This window comes from Malania oleifera, chromosome 1 (assembly GCF_029873635.1).
Source record: "Malania oleifera isolate guangnan ecotype guangnan chromosome 1, ASM2987363v1, whole genome shotgun sequence".
NCBI classification, from domain to species: Eukaryota; Viridiplantae; Streptophyta; class Magnoliopsida; order Santalales; family Ximeniaceae; genus Malania; species Malania oleifera.
Window position 1 is genome coordinate 107,723,890 of NC_080417.1, and position 22,273 is coordinate 107,746,162.

The following is a 22,273-nucleotide window of genomic DNA, read 5'->3' on the forward strand; positions in this document are numbered from 1 at the left end:
GACGAGTTTGCCCGCGTCAAAGGGGTTATAAATAGAAATTTCATTGCTTAACTACTAAGAAAACTCAAATATCTCTCTCTCTCTAGAACTCTCCCTACACTTCCTCTCTCTAGATTTCTTCGCTGTTCGTCGCTAGAATCATGAATTTGAAGTTACCATGAGGATCGTGGAAAGATTCTCTACAAGTTCTACGGATTGGAATCCCGTTTCGGAGATTTTTGGGTTTTGGCGTAAAATTGAGGTAAGGCTCAATTTTCAATTTTGATCCGATAGTTTTGTAGGAAATAGTCTTGTGAGTATATTCTGTATTGTGATTTGTAGGTTTTGGAACTTGGTTCGCAGTTTAGGGGCCTTGGAGTTCGGGATTTGCTATTCAGGGAAAAGGTAAGGGGAATTGTGTTCATATCAGTTATTTTCAAAATTGGACTCAGTGGAACTATGGTCCACAATCCTGTGTGTGTTTTAGCTACCCATTTGGGGGGGATCTAAAGGGAAAAACTATAGGTTTTTCATGATTACAGTTTTTGGAAAAAGGGGGCGACGGGCTGCATCCCTAGTTTTGTTGGAAACCGAGTGTATATGTTGATTTATATTATGTTATGGGGATGGTCGTGCCTTGACTTGTGTAAACTGTATGTGTTTGTAAAACCATGATTTTAGATTACCAAATGGGTGTGGTTTGTTTGGTTATATGAGCATGCATGTGTGTGACTGTTAAAATGCTAGTAAGAACAGGGTTCCGAATTGTTCCAGGTACTGAGAGTGTCCGGCTCTATATCCAAGAGCATGTGTTTATCACCTGCCACATAGGCAAGAGTGTCTGGCTCTATATCCGAGGGGGTGAGCCTATTCCGGCAGATCAGGCGGAAGGGTGTGGATCCACCAGTTAGCGCCGATACGATGCTATGGGAGTTAAGGACTAGCCATGTGCCAGTGGCGCCATGTTCGCGGGTTGGCTACAAGCCAACGCCGTATGTCGTGGGCCGGCTTCAGGCCGAAGGGTGTGATGACATCAGGATTGCTGATCATGTGTATGTGTGCGTGTATGCACTGTGTAAACTAGTACTGAACTGCATTTAACTGCGTATATGTTGCATCATGATAGCACTCAAATGCCACACACCGATATAACCTGTGTTCTTCCTTACTGAGAGGTGCCTCACCCCTACTATACGTACAATTTTACAAGTCCTTCGAGTAACTAGACTAGCGTCCTGGTGTAGGGAGCGTAGTGGCCGGTGTACTGTAGTTAGTGCTTGGGTAAGTGCTAGGATTGTATTTTGGTGGGTTGCTATTTTGAGATGTATTTGGGCACCCGTTTGTACATTTTTTATAGAGCCCGTGTTCTGCTCGTGTATAGACTCTGATATGGTACTGTATATATATATAGAATGACCTTTTTCCGCTGCGTATATGATTGTATTTGGATGTGTTTAGGGTGTCTGGGAACCCCACGGGGTTGAACCCTCATCCTTGGTACTATATCTGTGGATGATTTGTATGATACAGGGACAGGTTAGGTTACATTTTCACCCCTGGGTCCCATTTCAGGGTTCGGGGCGTGACAACTTTATATAACAAAATAGAAATGGTACCTATCACCACATCGCCTGCCGCCTCTGCATCTCTCGATGTCAGTGCATAAACTCGTGTTGAGGTGGTGTTCCTTTGTTGATTGCCTCCGGGTACTTGGTTGTTTCCCCGATAACGATTAGGACCAGGTGCATTGATTGGCAGCGCTCGACAATCTCTCGCAATATGGTCAAGTCGACCACACCGATAGCAGGAATTTGACCCCATTCGACATTCCCCTCCCCCTCCAATACCTTCGGTCACACCTAACACAAACAGGGGGTGTTGGGTTACCCTGAGGGACTCAGTATCCCGCTATTTTTTGTTGGCCCACATTGTATCTCCTCCACTGGCCCTAACTAGTACTCGCTTGAAATCCATGAGGTGTGGGTCTTTTCCTCTAACTCTGTCCTTTTGTACCCCTCTTCCGACTGGTCTCTACTACGGTGGCTTTATCTACTAGCTTTGAAAAACCTTGCACATGCAAAATTGCCACTTGCTTATATATTTCCTGTCTCAGCCCTCTCTCGAACCTTTGTGCCTTTCTAAACTCATCTGGGATCATAAATGGAGTGAAACGGGACAGCTCCATAAACTTAGCAGCATACTGTGGCACTGTTAGATGACCCTAGGTCATATTCAGAAACTCCTCCATCTTAGCATTTCTAACGGAGGTGGGGAAGTAGCGTTCGAAAAAGATTTCTTTAAAACGTCCCTAGGTCAGTGCTACGGGTACTCGCCTCTACTCCTCCAGGAGCTTCACCGCTGACCACCATCGCTTGGCCTCACCCGTCAGTTTAAATGTCGCATCAAGAACTTTCTGCTTGTTAGTGCAATGTAGTATTGCCAAGATCTTCTCAATCTCTTGCACCCAATTTTCTGCCATAATCGGGTCGTCACTTCCTAGAAAAGCCGGGAGATTCATCTGAGTGAACTGCTCTATGGTGCAACCTTGCTCTTTGGAATTCCGTGTTATCTACGCCATAACCTGTTGAGCCACGCTACGCAGGACTTAATTTGAATCACTGACAGCCGAGCTAGAACCCCCCACATGGCTACTCCCTCCAGCGTTCGCGTTGTTATTTCCGGGGTCCACCCTGAAAATAGGACAGAAAACAATCTTAGAATTTCAATATCTTAACGTCTCTGGTACAATTATCCAACTAAGAAGACAGTTCAACATCCATATTCTCAACATAAACCTTAACACACAACTCACACACAAAACCGTCGACAACTTTTCTGAGACCTTTGAAATCGTCGACGAAAAACCTAAGATCCTGAGAACCTGTTTTCAGGAAACCGTCAATGGTTTGCACCAGCCACACAAAATCATCGACGGTTTGGCCCAAAAACCTTCACTAACCCTTTTCTTAATTATAAACTCAACCATTTCAAGGACCAAACCTCTTCCACAAAAATTTCAACCTATGCGACCAACTAACGTCTCAACTTCCAATCTTTCTACTCAGAAACAAAGACCATCAATGGTTTGCCGAAATTTTCCTGAAACCATCGTCACAGGAAAATCACAGAATACCGTCAATGGATTCTTGCTTCCAGACTTCGAAACCAAAACCTAAGATTCTATCTAGCTTCCAATAATGACTTGCTATATTCTCAATCTACTTATTTCCTACCTTCATCAAGATTCATTCCTATACTTTGGTATTGCTACCTGCTGAAGTCTGCAAAACCTAGCAACCTATGATCTGATACCAAACTTTGTAACGCCCCCAAAAATAAAACCCGCTATTATAAATATAAATAAAATTATGCTCTGGTACCATAAGATCTGTGATACCCCAAACCCAGTGGGGCTCGGTGTGCTATACTCCATATCTAATCTCCTTAAAATACATTATAGTATCTTGATACCCAAGGTGGGGCACCATATACACCCATTCATAACTCGTATAATACAACACAGCAGAACAACCATATACACACCCAAAACAATACCAGAGTACTACCATCTCCAAAATACATAAATAAATCCCAAAAACATAATACATCCATATTCCATTCCCAAAAGCAAATAAAACTTGTCCGTATACATTGTGTCTCGCTAGAACTCACCCTGGGCAATACAATCTAGCCCTGCCCTAGAATGCTCTAGGCTTGATTCCCTGGATTTCCTGAAATGTTCAAGATTAAAGGAGTGAAACACCTCTTAGTAAGAAAGAATAAATTATTGTCAGTGTGTGGCAACATGAGTTTTTATGTTCCAAATGTACATCCATTATCTACCTTTTTCTTTTAGTATGAAATCATATAAAACTGAACTCCCGTATATAAGAATTATATTTCAAAATACTTACTTTCTTTTCAAATCATACTCTGACATATAAATATATATGTATAAGTAAATACGCACATATGCATAGAAGAACTGCCCTGGATGGATAAACAAACAGCATCAGGATTTAACCCTGCATGACCGGGTTGTGCGGCCCAAAGACGGGACTTAGACATGGTTAGCCTAATCAGACTAAGTCAACTGTATCTGTATCTATATCTGTATCTGTAAGTTCGATTTGCAAGCCCAACTAGTCCGGACTCTAGGGGGTGACTCTACACTTCAATGGCTAAATTGATTGTATACCACCAACACACTCATAGTAGTGTGGCTGCACTGACATCTGTGAAGTTACGATACCGTGCTTAATTATGGTCCATCTGGGTTCTTAAACCATATAATGTGATTTCTAAAACAATAAAATAGTAGGATTCCATCTCACAAACTTAATATAAAACTATAAGACTGTAATTTTGTATACAAATCTCTGTAATACTATAACTCTGTATAAATTGCTTATCGTATTGTAGTTTTATATATAACGTTGTAACTATGTATAAAACGATGTACTGTAGTTCTATATAGAATGATGTACCTCTGTACAAAATCAATCTCATCATAATTTTGAATGGAAATACTGTCATAACATTATTCAATATTAATCCATATCTCTATCTAAATATGTATATATATTTCTATAAAAACTGACAGATTTAATTATTCATAATATTCAAACTCATGCCACATAGTTTGAGTGATAGTTCATACTATAATATTCCACTGAAAATATTGGTATAAACATCTCTAGGGTTTTACCCAAACTCAATAACCCAATTTTTATCAAAACATACAAATATTATTTCTGCAATTACATACTATAATTTAACCAGTTAAATTTTTAAAAATGTTTGGCATAATCTATTTCTTTACCTATTTACTGAAAATGTGCCTGCAAGGATCTTAAAACGATGCCTGCGGCGTTCGGAATCCTGTAGTCATATATTTTATTTTAATCAGCTCAACCCCGGAATATTAACTATTTTTAACATCTCTAGGCTCACCACTCCCATTAACTGGTTAAACTCCAAAAATAATTCACATACTTCATATTCCTTAACTCAACCTTAGAGTGGTGCCTAGGATCCCCAAACAGCTAATATGTTTCGATTAAACTGCAGAGAATCGATGCCGAGATCCTGAAATGATGTCCGATCGTCGTTTTAGGCTGAAATTGGGGGAGAAATGGAGGGGAGAGAGAGAGAGAGAGAGAGAGAGAGAGAGAGAGAGAGAGTGTGTGTGTGTGTGTGTGTCAAATGCAGCTTAGAGAGAGAGAGAGAGAGAGAGAGAGAGAGAGAGTTTTAATTTTTCTAAAGAAAAATGAATTAGAATCCATTTTGTAAGCTAGTGTGCCAGGAAAATTGTCGACAGTTTAGTTTTTAACCAAACCGATTTTTACCGTTTTTACCTTTATGGGCCTTCGGTAACACAAAACCGTTGACAGTTTTCCTAAGCTCCACAAATCCGTTGACGGTTTGATCCTCACCAAATCAAATTTCCTCTTTTCTTAATTATTTTTATCACTTTTATTTTCCGAATCTCTACATTTAAGTTTTTCAATTGTAACGTTATTGTTAGTTTCATTGTTTGGGAATGTCCATTTTGGATTTGAATGTAAATTTTTTTTATCTAATTTTATAAATTTTAAATTTAAATATCAAAATTTATGCTTTCAAAAGGAAGGTTAGGTTGTTAGTAATGGTTTCATGGTAAGATTGTTTAGGAGTTGTTTGGTATAGCCATAAAAAATTTTAAAAATAAAAATGAAAACTAAAAAATAGAAATAAAGAGTAAAATTCAGAAACTAGCAACCTATTTAGCTAATGTTTATAAAATTAACATAAATTAAAATTTTAATTAAAAAATTTTCATTTTCATCATTAAATCAAATAATATTTCAAAAATATTATTAAAACAATAAATTATGAATAATACATATTTAAAAAATATTATAATAAGAAATAAAATAAAAATAATTATAATTATTTTATTTAGTTGTTATACTTTCATAACTTTCTTTTACAATAATTATACTCTCGCAAGGTGGAAGATTGATTTTATTAAGACATGTGTTGTCTAGCATGCCTATTCATTTGATGTATTAATAAGGTTTCGCAGGTCACATATTCTCACATTAACTCTCTTATTTCTAATTTTTTATGAGGAGAGGTGAAAGATAAAAGCAAGATTCATTGGCGCTCTTGGGGGAAAATTTGTAAACCTACCTCGGAAGGGGGTCTAGGCCTAAGAGATCTTAAGGAAGTTCAGAAATCTCTTCTCTTGAAATTTGCCTTTAGATTGCTCACGTCTAACAATTTGTGGGCAGGTTTTCTCATAGCTAAATATTGCAGAAATGATCATTTATTAATAAGGAAGGAGAGACCAAATGACTCTCGGTTCTGGAAATCAATTATGACCACCATTCTAGAAGTTATGGATAATGTTAAAATTTTGGTGAGAGGTAGGAACTCTTTTTTTTTGTTCGATAGGTGGCTGTCATCAGGCCTGTTATCTGTGAGCACTGAAGATATTTTGAATAAGAAACTATGTATTAAGGATTGCTAGCTAAATAATAATTGGAACTCTGATTTAGTACTGGAATTGGTTGGTACCGATAAAATGAGGGAAATTTTGCACCGAGTGCCAGCGAGTAAAAGTGGGCAGGATATTTTTGTCTGGAAGCCTGCCCCTGACGATAATTTTTCTACAAAAACAGCTTAGGAGGCAGTGAGGAGCAGAAGTGATAATTTTGTGTGGAATGACTGGTTTTGACATTCTTTATTGCTTAGAAGAATCTTAATGTGTTTGTGGAGAGTCTAGTTTAGATGTTTGGCCGTAGATGATAAAATTCAGACCAAAAGAATATCGATGGTTTTGGCTTGTGATTGCTGCGTTTAGAGAAGTTAGGAAAACATTGATCATATTCTTTCTTTAGGTGAGGTGGCTTCAGAGGTTTGGTGTCGGGCTAATGTGGCATTAGGGATTCCTTTCCAACGATCCCTTCCCTGGAAAAATAAAATGGTAAATTGGTTCCACTATACTAAAAAATCGTCTATTAAAGGTATTTTAATCGGGCTGATTCTGTATTTGATTACGTGGTGTCTCTGGAATTGAAAATGTAAAGCGAGAATGGAAGAAGTTTATCAAAGTGCAGATCAGATGTGGAGAAGTGTCCAATTCTAGGTTAGTTTTATTGCTGAGAGCACTAATTATTTTCAAAAATTGAAGAAGTCGAATATTAAGATTTTGAATAAGTTTCAAATTAAGCATCAGGGAGTTTGCGATAGGCCTGAAAAAATTATTTTGTGGGTTAAACCTCCAGTAGGGTGAATAAAACTTAATTGTGATGAGAGTTGTATGGGCAATCCGAGTACTTAAGGAGGTGGAGGAGTTATTTGGGATTGCCATGACATGGTAAAAGCATCTTTTTCAAGTTATTTTGGCAACGGTACGAATAATAGTGCGGAATTAAAAGTAATCAGTGAAAGAATTCATTTGTGCAAACGTTTGCATTATTTTAATGCGATTATTGAAAGTGACTCGCGAATTGCAGTTGATTGGCTTCGAAAAGGTAGATGTATTTTGTAGTATCTTTAGAAATTTTAGGAGGAGCTCGTGGTGGAGTTAGAAGGAGTGAACGTCATGGTGATATAACAATATAGGGAAGGCAATAGTGCGACTGATTTTCTTGTTAAAGAAGGAGAAATGAGAAACAATGTAATCTACGAAAAACAACACCTTCTACCACGTTATCTGAAAGGTATTATTCGAATTAATAGGTGATGTCTCGTTTCTGTTCATCGTTAGTTCAACTCTAGAGTTTCGTTTGGTGTATTTTGTTTTGATTTTGATTGTATTTTTTGTTTTTATCTTCTTTGTTAGTTATGTCTAGTTTTGTTGTCCTAATTTGGTTGGTTGCTCGTGTTGGTTTTTTTTTGGAGGGTTTTTCTATACTCTTGTTTTTGTTTTATCTTGTAACCATGATATTCCTCCTCCAAAAGTGAAAGTATATTAATAAATAAATGAAGGTGCCGTTCTCTTTTAGTTAAAAAAAAAAAAACTTTCTTTTACAATAAAAATATCATTGGCCATGACAGTCGAAAAATAATAAAAGTATTTTGTAATTGGCTATATTATTATTTATTTTTTAAAATATATATTTATTTTAATTACATTTTAATTTGTATGATGATTTTATTTTAATTCTAATTTAAAAGTGTATAAAATATTAATTTAATGTAAAAAATTATTTTTAAATATTAAAATTTTTAACAATAGGTTGTAAAAACAATTGAAAACCATACAATTTTGTTTTTAGCTTTTTCGCAAATAGTTGAAAATTGGTAACTAAAATAAAAATTAGTTACATAAACAAACTTATTTTTATAATATATTTCTTCATTATGCAAAAACATAAATAGAAAATAAAAAATAGCAATATTATCAAATAGGCCCTTAATTTATCTTAATTGTCCAAATAATTGATTGTACAACAAATCTTAGGTTTGTTTCTTAGATGTGAAAAATAATTTTATATTTTATATTTTTAAAATTTTAAAAATTAGTTTAATTTTTGTATAAAAATTTGTTGAATAGTAAAACCTTTCAACACTTCTATTGTGGAAGTAATTTTATTTTTAATTTTTAAAAATATTATAGAAATATTACCCTTTTCTTCTGAGTTTAAAATGCGTATAAGAAAGTTCATAAGCATTTTCAATTTTTTTTTTTAGATTTTTGATGCTTTATATAATTTTTAAAAGATTTAAAAAAGGTCTTTTTTCGTCATCAATGTTCAAAAATTTTAAAATAACAAATAAAAATAAGTTAAATATTATTAAAATTATTTTATCTTTAGAAAGAGAGTTCTCCTTTGATTTTTCATTTTAAAAAATATCCAAAATTAAAAGGACGCTTAATTTAGTATCACTGTCAAAAACAATGAAAACAAAAAATAAAAACATAAATGAACATAAAAAATTAGAAGCATCAATTTTAAAAAACTAGAAACTAGCAACTTGTTAGGTTAAAATATTTTTAAATTTAAAATAAATTTAAAAATTCTCATTTTTGCTTTTAAATCAAATAAATTATAAAAATATGATTAAATAATAAAATTATAAAATAATATGCATTATAAATATTAGAATAAAAATAAAAATAAAAAATTACTATAATTATTTTATTTAATTATTATGCTTTCAAATTTTACTTTACAATAAAAATATTTTGCAATCAAAAAATAGTAAAAATATTTTGCAACGAACTTTATTATTATTTTTTGAAATTTATATATATTTTAATAGTATTTAAATTCATATGGTCATTTTACTTTTAATTTCAATTTAAAAGTGTATAAAATGTATGTTTTTATTAAAAAAAAAAAACTATTTTTGGATATTAAAATTTCAAACAACAAGTTATCAAAACTATTGAAAATCATAAAGTTCGGTTTTTTTTTTTTCAAACAATTAAAAACTGACCATAGGAACAAAAAACTGACATAAATAAACATATTTTTATAATATGCTTCTTTACTGTATAGAAATAGAAAATAGGAAACAGTAACAATATCAATGAAGCAATGATTCCAATGGGGACTTAAATTTTCCTGTAATCAATCATTATTCTCAATTTACATTTATATGATTTAAACTCTAAATGCTAACCTTGTAAAAATCATCATATAATAATAATTCATAAAATGTAATAAAAAAGTGGGAGGTTTTGTGATGATTTTTAAATATTTTCTACTAGGTAATCTAGTATCCTTATGCATGAAGATAATCAATTCACTCACTATGGTCGTCTTCTATTACGAATTTCTGATCACATTCTCCATAGGGTCCTCTTATCTTTTCTTTCTCTAAAATAAGAAGGAGAGTCCAAACTATGTGATTGAATAAATCCTCCTCTATCTGTTATGAATGAAGAGCTCCTTGCAAAGGAGAAAGAGTGGAAAGACCTTTTGGATTTGATGCTTAGCAACATGCATAATTAAGATCATATAAAGTAAATTTGGTTGGAGATAGTTTACCTAAAATTAGAATAGTTTGCTACTTACATGATTAGGTCAAACAAACGCAATAAGGATGGATTCATGTGCATTGAGAACGGCATTGTTTAATATTATTTGTAAAAGTCAATTGAATAAGTTCATTATTTGATTTAATTGATTATCAATAACAAACCAAATAATTAGACAATTAATTCTTGAATTCCTTTACAAATTGAATCGAATTATTGGTTTAGTTGAACCAAAGTACTTCACTTGATTTCATTAGTTTTGATAGACCTTTTACACACCTTACTACTCAACCCCTCAAAGGATTTGGGCAAAATAAAAATTCAACATTCCACTATACTTAATCAAAAGGCTTTAAGTTTTTGAAAAGCTATCTAAATTTGTTAAAGTTAGTAACATATTATCTTCCTTCTTATTTTTCTTCCAAGTAATGTTATAATTTTCTTATATTAAGTATTTTCCTCCTAAAAATATAATTTTTGTTTACTCCTCTCTTTAATTCCATAGTCTCGAAGTACATTAGAGGATTTTAATCAAGTGACAACAATTATAAACTCTCACAAATTCTTATTATATCATCACATCGTCTCTTTATATGTTGACTGTATCAATTTATGCACAAATCTCGCGAGTTAGTATTTTTTTATTCATTGTTTTTAAGAGTTTTTGACTAATTGATGTTATATGCAAGCTTTAAATATTATTGATTAATTTGCTTGAATAGTTAGATTTTTTTTTACTAAGATTTTTCTAAAATGTAGTATTATTTAAAAAATATTAATATTTTAATATTTAATAAATTAATTTAACAAATTTCGAAATCATTATAGATTCGGCCCAATATGCAGCCAAGCCCAAAATTCGATTAGGGTTTCGCCAATTCGCCCCCTCCCCTCTCTGTCTTTTCGTCTGACGGCGGCTCCCTCCCTCCCTCATCTCCTCTTTAGTTTTTCCTTTCGCCCCCTCCCCTCTCTGTCTCTTCGTCTGACGGCCGAGCGGAGGCAAGCATGGTTCACGTCAGTTTCTACAGAAACTGTAAGCTCTCTCTCTCTCTCTCTCTCTCTCTCTCTCTCTCTCTCTCTCTCTCTCTCTCTCTCTCTCTGCTTGCGTGCGTTTATTGGTGGGATATAACATATATGCACAATGATGGGTTGGTATAGATGGGAAGACATTCAAGAAGCCCCGGCGTCCATATGAGAAGGAGCGTTTGGATGCGGAGTTGAAGCTTGTCGGAGAGTATGGGCTTCGATGTAAGCGGGAGTTATGGAGGGTTCAGTATGCTTTGAGTCGCATCCGAAATAATGCTAGGATGCTTCTCACTCTTGATGAGAAAAATCCTCGTCGGATCTTTGAGGGTGAAGCACTTCTACGGAGGATGAACAGGTATGGGCTTTTGGATGAGAGCCAGAACAAGCTTGATTACGTCTTGGCCTTGACCGTGGAGAACTTCCTTGAGCGCCGGCTTCAAACACTCGTCTTCAAGTCTGGCATGGCAAAGTCTATTCACCATGCTCGTGTACTCATCAGGCAGAGGCATGTCAGGTATAAGTCATGATTTTCTTTCTGAAATTCTATGACCATTTATTTTTGTAATTTTTAAATCATGTTTCACAGATATTTAAAATATTTCTGCTGAGTTCCAATTTTCTGCAGAAGGTGGTTAGGATCTATCCTAGAGAAATCTGCCCTATTTTCAAGTTATATATTTCTTGATGTATGTTGCACACAGCATTCATTCTTTGTCAATGTTTTTGCATTACTGATTTTTTGAGGTTTTCCCATTTAAATCCCCAAAAATATTCTTGTTCTAAAGTTCTTAATGGTTGGAATAACCTTTTCAATCAATTGGATTTGTTTCATTTCTCGTAGTTGCTAGAAGATTTTTCTTTTTTGGTTTAATTTTATTTTATCAGTAAAACAAGGTAGTGCCATTAAACTGTCACCAAGGGGGTGCTAACTGTCAACCCAAGTTTGTAGCGCTTTCAATTCAAAAAGTTAAAAATGTCAGGAATAACATGTACATCTATCTTGCAATTACCGTGGTACAAAAAAGTTAACTTTTTCTGCCTATTCTCTGCATGGTTTGATGCTGACCAAGCCCATTCTTGGGCAATTGAATCAGCCTTCACCCAAAGAACATTCACCATACTCCATAGAATGTGCAGTGTCCCAAAGATCCTTACCTTATAACAGGAATTGGGTATGATACTTGGATCCTTGTTTTAATTACTTCAAATTTAAGCATTTAATATATTTCCAAGCTTGATTTCCCAGTTCATGTAAGACAAAAGATCTTTCTTTTAAGTAGCTTATAATAAGTGCTGAGAAGGTCCTGGGACACGGTATGTGGCAATTTATCGTGCAGGCTCCTCAAGAGACTACCTTTCAATTCTTGGCCTTGTGACATGGACATCTCTGAAGAAGGGAGGTGTTTTGGGGTTTTGACACCACATATCTTGAAAAACTGCTCAGATATGTTTATTAATCTGTAGATGTAGCAGTACCTGGGTCAGGCACCTGATCTGCTTGCTTTTTTATTGGCCTGTGGGTTCACCTTAGTGTTTCCTTCACATTATCTGTTGATATGGCAGTTTTGCTGAAATGGTTTTTTTAATGCATACCAATGAGTGGTATTCAGCACAATGTTTTAAAAGGCAAAGGCGTAAGGTGAGGCCTTTTAACCCTTAAAAGGCAATGCATAAGCCTTGAGGCGTTGGGGCATAAGCCTTTTTAAGATTTTTTTTAAGATTAAAAAAATGTAAATAAACTTTATTTATTTTAAAAATAAAGAAAAATTATGAAAATCACAAATATAATGTAAGAAAGAAAAATTGTATATACTTTGCAAACTATTCGGCTATTCAAAAATTGCTAGCTTGAATACATGACATAAATCATGACAAGAGATAGTTATACTATTATGTAGTTCAAACTATTTTCATGATCTAAGATACAGCTCTCTAATATTTTGGAAAGATTGAGGTTCAAGAGTTCTGGAAATCAACTCATATTATGAGATTCCTTTTATGCAAACATGTAGTTAAAATTTTTTTAACCAATTTTTTACTTGAGAATCACACACCCAAAATGCGTAAGCCTCAACTAAAAAGGTGCAAAAGGCGTGCCTTTTGTAAAAATGCTTTAGCCTCGGCATGTAATGCGTTAGCCTCCAATGGGTGGAAAAAAACCAACGGCCTCTTTGGATTATCCTGCACTTGGAAGAAGAAGTAGAAAAGGGAATAAATATAGTGATAATTTGATTCTTTGTTGCCGTAGTAAATAGGAGAGAAATTCTAATTTTTTTCTTTGTCTTTATGAAGACAAAAGAAAAAAAAAAATAAAAGTAATTCAAATAAAAAAACTATGATAAAAAAAAATCCTTTTGTTAGATTGAACCTCAAGGCTTTTTAGGCATGTTGTGCCTTGAGGCGGGCCTCGATTGAGCCTTTTAAAAAACTGATCCAGCATATAGAAAGCTATTAGATTAGTATTTTTATTATAGCAGCCAACCAAGCACAGCAACAACAGATTCTTCTTGAAACTTCTGATCTTTCCAGTTAAGTTCGGATTATCTATGAAATCAGCAGCCTCAGGGATCATCCTTCACTTACTACGTTGGTGTTATTCAATGATGCCTTAGGCAAGTTTCCTTGCTCAAGGAGTGAGACGTCGTTCATTCACAGCCGTATGCCATATGAGGTAATTGCAACAGTTGAAATCATCCAAGAAACACTCTTGCACCAGTTAAAGGGCAAGGGGTCAGGTTTTTGACACTGATATAATATTTCTGAACCTCTTTGACACCCTTTTAAGACTTCTATTGCAGATGTTTTTTAACTTAATCTTTTGCTATTGAAACCATAAAGTAAGAATTTCAATATTATCATTGTGAAAAATTATAGGAAGGTTTAACCATATATTAGACAAATGTTCTTTTGAAACTTTTCTCACGTGTAATGAAATTTGTTGATAAATATGTATTTGTTTATTTCTGTGCATGTTGTATTGCCTCATATCTCTTTTTTGAGAATTTCCAATGTCCACTTCTGTCTTCTACCATATTGGTATTGTGTCAAATCAATTCCATGCTTTACAGGAGGCCACAATCTGCTTGCTGCATTTTGAGAAGATTTTTTTTAAATAAAAAAAGTTCTGCTCTATTGGCTAGTCAGGCCACATTTTGTCGTTACTTTATAGGCCCCAGTGTGTACCCATTTGCGTGTCTTAGTGCATCATATACTCCCCCCCCCCCCCCCCAATTTTATGAAATCAATTTGCACCATTGGGATTATTTTCTTTGCATAGATTTTGTTAGCAGTTCTATTGTGAAGTTCCTTATGAAGCCTATCTCTGTTTACCCTTCGCTTGTTATTTCTCTTTACCATGGTTATCAAAATCCCAATCTGAATTGTAGGATTGAACCATCCTACCATCCTGATCGATCTAATGATCCATATTTATCCATGCAATCCTGATTATAGATTGAGGATCAGCTAGAATCGCAAGTAGAATTTTAGAGTGGTAGAATTGCAACTAGAATTGTAAAATCTCAATCCTACAGTAGATTCTGCCGATTATACTTATTGAACTGAACTAACCATTTTTTTTTTTTTTTGGTACTGCATTTTAAATATGAGGCTGAAAGATTTTTGAGAAGAAGAATAACCATTCTTATTGAATTTCAAGAGACACAATTACAAGATGAAGTAGAGGAAGACCAAATTAGGAAGGCCACAAAATCAGCAAATCAAATCACTACAAAATCAGAAAATCAAATCAGCAGATCTATAGGCTAGAAAACAGGAAACTGAAACTTCTAGAAACTGAAATAGTAAATTCAGATTTAAAAAAATAGAATTTCCTAATTTATTCCTTAGAAATCCGACACCCCCTCCTCGAGTTGGAGCGTAGATATTTATCATGCGCAACTTGCTTACAAAGAGCTCAAAACTAGGTCTGAAAAGTCCTTCGGTGAAGATATTGGCTATTTGTTGAGTAGCAGGAACAAAAGGCATGCAAACAACTCCACTATCAATCTTCTTTTTTATGAAGTGTCTGTCAATCTCTACATGCTTCGTGCGATCATATTGTATTGGATTTTGAGCAATACTTATGGCAGCTTTGTTATCACAATACAACTTGATTGGCATGTTCATTGGCATCCGCAACTCTTCAAGAATTCTCTTCAGCCATAGCATCTCACAAACTCCGTTAGCCATAGCCCTATATTCTGCCTCGGCACTGCTCTCTGCAACCACATTCTATTTCTTGCTTCGCCATGTGACCATATTCAAAAGTACAGTATCCTGACGTGGATCTCCCATCAATAACTGAACTTGCCCAATCTGCATTAGTGTATGCCTCTATGTTCTGTTGTATGGTCCTTGCCTGGTGTACTTTTCAAGTATTTGAGAATCCGATAAACTACTTTAAGATGTTCGTTGTAGAGTGATTGCATAAATTGGCTTACCAAACTCACAACAAAAGCAATATTGGACCGTGTATGTTATAAGTAAAAATTAACTTTCCTACCATCTTTTGATGTCGAGTTGTATTCACTAGATCACCTTCCTTGTCATCTCCAAGTTTCTGATTGGGATCTTGGAGTGTCTACTGGCTTACAAGAGGACTGAACATGAGGTAAAGGCTCGGTGAGGACATTACCTGGAGGGTTTACGGATTCTAGACAATGTTAAGGATTGGAAAACCCTTTCTTTCGAGTTTTCCTTTGTCGCGAATAGACAATGTCAAATGGTACCAACGCTGTGGTGTTTTTTTTTTTTGGTTTCTCCTTTATTAATCATTATAGGATCATGAACATCATGAGATGGCATTGTGGGAAGACTTGCCTTTTCAATACCCAAAAACTCGACTCACTTTCTACTGGTATAATAAAGCTTGGGTTTTTAGGTTGAATAATCAAAGTTGGAGGATGATTTTGCGAGTCTTCAGTTTGGAAAAAAATCATGAAACGCAGCCAAATCTTTGTTTTGGTACCCCTCCTGAAGATGAGGCTTAAAATAGGGATGTAATTCAAAGAATGTAACATCCATGGTAACAAACATTTTTTTGAAAATGGTTTCAAAACATTTATACCCCTTTTGAGTGGGAGCATAACCAACAAATACACATTTTGTGGCTTGGGGTTCAAGTTTTCCTTGATTATGACTATGAATATGAACAAAACCGGTACTACCAAGTATCCTTAGTGGTAAAGAATAAGACAGCTGATTTGTTGGATAAAACTCATGAAAAACATCAAAAGGTGTTTCAAAGCTTAAAACCTTGTTAGGTGTTCTACTAATGAGATATGTAGTAGTAAGAACGGCTTCACCCCAAAGATATTTAGGTACCTGATTGGTAAAAAGCAATGCCCGAGCTACTTCCAATAAGTATTTGTTTTTTCTTTTAGCCAAACCATTTTGTTACGGACTTTCGGCACAAGAACTTTGATGAACAATTCCTTTTTCAAGAAAAAATTGGCCCAAAATGTTTTTGAAATATTCTCAACCATTATCACTCCGCAATATGTGAATATTTTTTTTTGAAATTGTGTTTGCACCATGGTGTAAAATTTTTTGAAAATTGTTTCCACTTCAGATTTTTCCTTTATCAAATAAACCCAACTTAATCTCGTGTGATCATCAATAAAGGTCACAAACCATTTTTTTCCAGAATACGTAGATGTTATACATAGGCCCTAGATAGCACTGTGAATCACAGTAAATGGTATAGTTGGTTTGTAGGGTTGGGTGGAAAAGGATGCACGATGATGTTTAGAAAACTGAAAAACTTCACATTGAAAAGAAGATGGACTTTTATTCCGAAATAAATTGGGAAACAAGTATTTTAAATATTGAAAACTAGGATGGCCTAACCTATAATGCCATAACATGATATCATTATATTTGAAAACAGAAACAGAATTTAAGCAAATACTTTGACATTGTCGACTCGAGTTAAGTCCATCGTCAAAATAATAGTCCATCTTTTTCCTTAGCATTGCCAATCATCCTCCCCGTGGTCAATTCCTGAAACTCACAATAAGAAGAGTAGAAATTAGCTTGACATTGATGATCATAGGTAATTTTACTGATGGACAACAAATCGCAAGACAAATTTGGAACGTGGAGCACATCATAGAGAGTTAACAACGAAGTGAGTTTGATAGTTCCTATCCCGGAAATTACCAAGAGCAACCACCTGCAATTTCGACCTTTTTATTGCCTGCACACAGACTAGAGGATGAGAACAATTTGGAGCAACCAGTCATATGATCAGTTGCACCCGAATCAATTATCCAAGAATGAACAGAATTAGGAATAACACCTAAAAACACAGTGGTAAAAGAGTTACCCTCTTGTACCAAAGAACAAGATGGAGTTAAGGACAGTTTTGGAGATTGAAACAATTTGTACAAGTGCTCTAATTGCTCCTTGGTAAAAGAGACTGCATCCGAGTTGGTAGAAGGCTCCTGAGTCTCTTCAGCAGTGGCTTGGTAGGTGTGACTGTCTCGTTTGGATTTTGGCTTCCAATTTGCTGGTTTACCATGAAGCTTCCAACACGTCTCCTTCATATGCCATGGTTTTTTGCAATGCTCACACCACGGTTTCTTGCGCCCATCATTGTCAGAATTGACACCTCTTGACACGAGCAGAGCTCTCAGGTTCCAGGTTTAAACCAAGTTCAGTGTTGTGCTGCCTGATTTTTCTCCTTGACTCCTCATGTCTTACTTTAGAAAAAACTTCCCGAGTATAGGACAATGGCTTCCTGCCGAGAATGCGGCCTTGGACCTCGTCCAAACTCCGATTAAGGCTGGCTAAAAACATGTAAACCCTATTGTCTTCCTCTCTCTTCTTGTGGCGAGCGTGGTCGTTCGAATTCTCCCAAACATCATTATTACACTGATCAAGTTCCTGCCATAACATTACCAATTCGTTGTAATAAGTAGTAACATCATGATCATTCTGCTTGGATTTCCAGAGTCGAGTTTTCAGCTCAAATATTTGAGAAGAATTCTGCAAATCTGAATAAAGATCTCGAACAGCCTCCCAAAAGCAGTGGGAAGATATAGGTGAGGTTTTCCAATGGCGGGTTCCATGTTATTGATGAGCCAAGCAATTATAAGAGAATTTTTGGACTGCCATTTTTTAGATCAGGGTCACCAGCAGCAGGTTTCGATATTTCGCCAGTCAAATGCCCTATTTTGCCTCAGCCATCCATCGCCAATTTTACGCACTGAACCCATTCAAGATAGTTGTACCCATTGAGTTTTATAACTGTGAGATAAAGGGCTGAATTCTGGGAATAGTAATCAGCAGATACAGAGTTGGGAGAAATAGTGGGATTGGGTGGAATGGTTTCGGAAGTACTGGAAGATCCTGTAGGATAACCATTTTTATTGAATTTCAAGAGACACGATTACAAGATAAATAGTAGAGGAAAGCCACCAAATTAGGAAGGCCAAAAAATCAGCAAATCAAATCACCACATCAAATCACCACAAAATCAGCAAATCAAATCAGCAGATCTCTAGGCTAGAAAACCGGAAACTGAAACTACTAGAAACTGAAATAGTAATTTCAGATTTTAAAAAATAGAATGTCCTAATTTATTCCCTAGAAATCTGACAGGATTTTACTAGATGCATTTTTCTTGGCCTAATAGTTTTGTCTTGAGCTCTATCAGCCCGTTTGGTCCAAACCCTTTACAATTAAGGCAAGATAGCACCTGATTAGTTTATTTTACTCTCTATACATCTCAACAGCAGCAGCATGCAGCGAACTCTCCTCTCACTCAACAGTACAAAAGGAAAAAGGTCCAGCTTGTAGAGAACTCTAGACAGCAGCAATAGTTTTACTTCCGGTTCTATAAAGCTTGCATAGTTCTTGTTCTGTCTGCTCTGATTTCTTGGGTCCACTCTACTCCTTGCTGCTGAGTTTTTCTTGCTCTTGCTCAGCTTGGGTTTTTTAGGTTCTTCTCGTCTTTGATTCTGGAGTTTGATCAGCTTGCAGAGTTTTTGTTTCTTGATGATGCAATCTTGCAGAGAGGCAGAGAGCTCTGGAGTCGGACCTTCGTAAAACAGAGAGCTAGCTCTTGAGTCCGGCTTTCTCTGATTCCTAGTTTCAACAAACAGCAGTGTTGGCCTGCTATGTACTCTGATTATTGGTTCCCATAATAGAATCGGAATTCTGAATTTTATATTTTGAGGAGTGATCATTCTAATAGTCTAATTGGAGTGGCAGTCTGGCAGAAAAGCAGAAAAAGCTTTTTAATAGCTTACATACCAGAAATGTGTTTTTAACTTAGATTTGAACTTTTTAAGAATTGTCATAAACTTCTGCAAACAATAAAATTCTGCATACATAACTTTTAAATACTTATTTTACATTGTAAGTAATCTTTTGATTCTCCATCCAATCCCATGATCTGCTCCTGCAGACCCATCCAACAATCCTATGTAGGAGGATCCCAATTTTAACAACCTTGCTCTGGTTTTTAGCAACAGTTAAATGTGACCTCATGGTGGTGGAAGTCTGATATGATGACAAATATGTTTGTGTAAATTTTAAATTTGTCATTTTGGGCAAGTGTTCCTTTTGCATTGTTGACCCAATGATTAATTTATTGCTTTCATGCCATTTTCTTCAATAGTAAGTACAGCATATGGCAATTTATTACATCAAACAGGGAAAAGGATATGCACTTGGCTTTTGTGGCGAAAGTTTAAAATCTCTATTATGAAGGTGCTGTCTTGAATGTTTTTGTGCTATCATTACATGTGCAATTTCTCCACAGGGGTAGTAAGATAGCAGTAGTAGTGGTTTCTGGCCTGGTTGTCTGAAGCTGTATTTTCCCATCTTTTTTATGGAGGGGAATGAGATTCATTTTCTTGTCCATATAATAGAAGATATAACATCTTTCCAATCTCAGGGTTGGGCGGCAGGCGGTGAATATCCCATCTTTCATGGTGAGAGTGGATTCTCAGAAGCACATTGACTTCTCTCTCACCAGTCCTTTTGGAGGTGGACGCTCGGGAAGAGTGAAGAGAAAGAACCAGAGGGCAGCTGCCAAGAAGGCTGCTGGTGGAGATGGAGACGAAGAGGATGAGGATTAAACCTTAGCGTAGGTGTGCGTGACGTAGTACTGTTTTTTAGAAAAAATGAATATTTATGTTTACTTTACTGGGTGTCGGTACTTGGTAGTAGTACTTTTACTTGTTTGCCTTGTTTGCTGAACATGACAGATCAATTCCTTTTTGGTGTTTGTTTTTAATTTTTGAGACATTGGATGATTTTGCTTGTTACATTGTTTTTATTGTGCCGAATTAATCCAGCCTCACCCGGTTCCTTTGGGAAGAGGCAGGTAGGCGAGCTATAAACAATGTTCCAGGCTTTGCCAGTTGCATCTGCTTTCCAATTCATAATTAGGTTTGGCGGGCTTAGGATTTTGGTTCTATTCTTTTTGGAACATTCGCAGTGTGAAGAGGCAACTTGTCATAGTTACGTGTCTGCTCTCTTGGAAAGCTTCAATTTATAGGGTTTGGAGGTTAGGCTGTGTTCAATTTTCGTTACTTTCGGAAAAATTGTAGCAAAGATTAGGTATTATTTTCAGTTTTCCGTTCCTTTCACTGTTTTAGGATGCATTTATATCATATATTATTTTGCCTGGGAAAATTTATTTTCTTAGTCGAGTTTGAGCTTTGGAATGAAATAGAAAAAAAATGGGGATACCATGTGTTTGGAATCGTCGGACGGAGGCCCATGATTTTTGTTGGTGTATTTTTGCAAAACCGTTTTGAGTTTGCATCTGAAAACCTTTCTATGAGTAATGTTTTCGGAAAATGATTTTAATGACTTATTTAATACTTGAATAGAATGAGATAGTTTTATTTTTAAATGTTCATGCAACATTTACATGTATATTATCGCTTAAATTAACTTCTTTCAGATATGGTTATCGTGCTGTTGTCTTTGGCAATAATTGCAATATCTATCTATTAAATTTACTTTTGAGTCTAAAAATACGAGATATAATTTATTAAATATTTTTAGCCGTACAAAAATTCTTCTTCCTTAACTAAATTAGGATTTAAGTTTTTCAATTGTAACATTATTGAAAGTTTTATTGTTTGGGAATGTTCATCTTGGATTTGAATGTAAAATGTTTTTTTCCATTTTGTAAAAATATTTGAAAATCAAAAAATTTGGTTTTTAGCTTTTTCCTAAATAGTTGAAAATCGGTAATTGAAATAAAAAAATTAGTTACATAAACAAACTCGTTTTCATAATATATTACTTCACTGTGCAAAAACATAAATAAAAAATAAAAAATAACAATAATATCATAGGCCCTTAATTTATCTTAGTTTCCCAAATAATTGATTGGACCGCAAATCTTAGGGTTTGTTTCTTAGGTGTGAAAAATAATTTTTATATATATATATATATATATATATATATATTAATTTTTTGTATGAAGATTTGTTGAATAGTAAGACGTTTCAACACTTCTATTGTGGAAGTAATTTTATTTTTAATTTTTAAAAATATTTTAGAAATATTACCCTTTTCTTTTGTTTTTAAAATGTGTATAAGAAAGTTCATAAGCATTTTCAATTTTTTTTTTAGTTTTTTTATGCTTTAGATAATTTTTAAAAGATTAAAAAAATAAAATGTCTTTTTTCGTCATCAATGTTAAACAATTTTAAAATAACAAATAAAAATAAGCTAAATATTATTAAAATTCTTTTATCTTTAGAAATAGAGTTCTCCCTTTCTTGTTATGATTTTTCATTTTAAAAAATATCAAAAATTAAAGGGACATTTAATTTAGTATCGTTGTCTAAAATTATGAAAACAAAAAATAGAAATGAACATAAAAATTAGAAACATAAATTAAAAATATTAGAAACTAGCAACATGTTTGGCTGATATTTTTAAATTTAAAATAAATTATAAAAAAACTTATTTTTGTCATTAAATCAAATAATATTATAAAAATATGATTAAAATAATAAAATTTTAAAATAATACGCATTAACAATATTAGAATAAAAATAAAATTATTATAAATTTTTATTTGATTATTATGTTTTCAAATTTTACTTTACAATAAAAATTTTATGTAATAAAAAAATAGTAAAAATATTTTGTAATGAGCATAGGAACAATTAAATAAACATAAATAAACATATATTTATAATATGTTTCTTTATTGTGTAGAAATAGAAAATAGGAAACAGTAACAATATCAATGAAACAACCATACCGAATGGGGGCTAAAACTTCGTTGTAATCGACCACTATTCCAAATTTACA

The 22,273-nt window shown here is 34.4% G+C and overlaps 1 protein-coding gene across 1 annotated transcript; it reads left to right on the forward strand.

Moving 5' to 3' along the window:
• Positions 1-10,773: 10,773 nt before the first annotated feature.
• LOC131158537 (small ribosomal subunit protein uS4y-like) lies at positions 10,774-20,228 on the forward strand. The gene is made up of 3 exons (XM_058113410.1): positions 10,774-10,988; positions 11,114-11,495; positions 19,887-20,228. Exons 1-3 carry the CDS (start codon positions 10,961-10,963, stop codon positions 20,068-20,070), a joined length of 594 nt encoding a protein of 197 aa, XP_057969393.1. The 5' UTR covers positions 10,774-10,960; the 3' UTR covers positions 20,071-20,228.
• Positions 20,229-22,273: the final 2,045 nt, after the last annotated feature.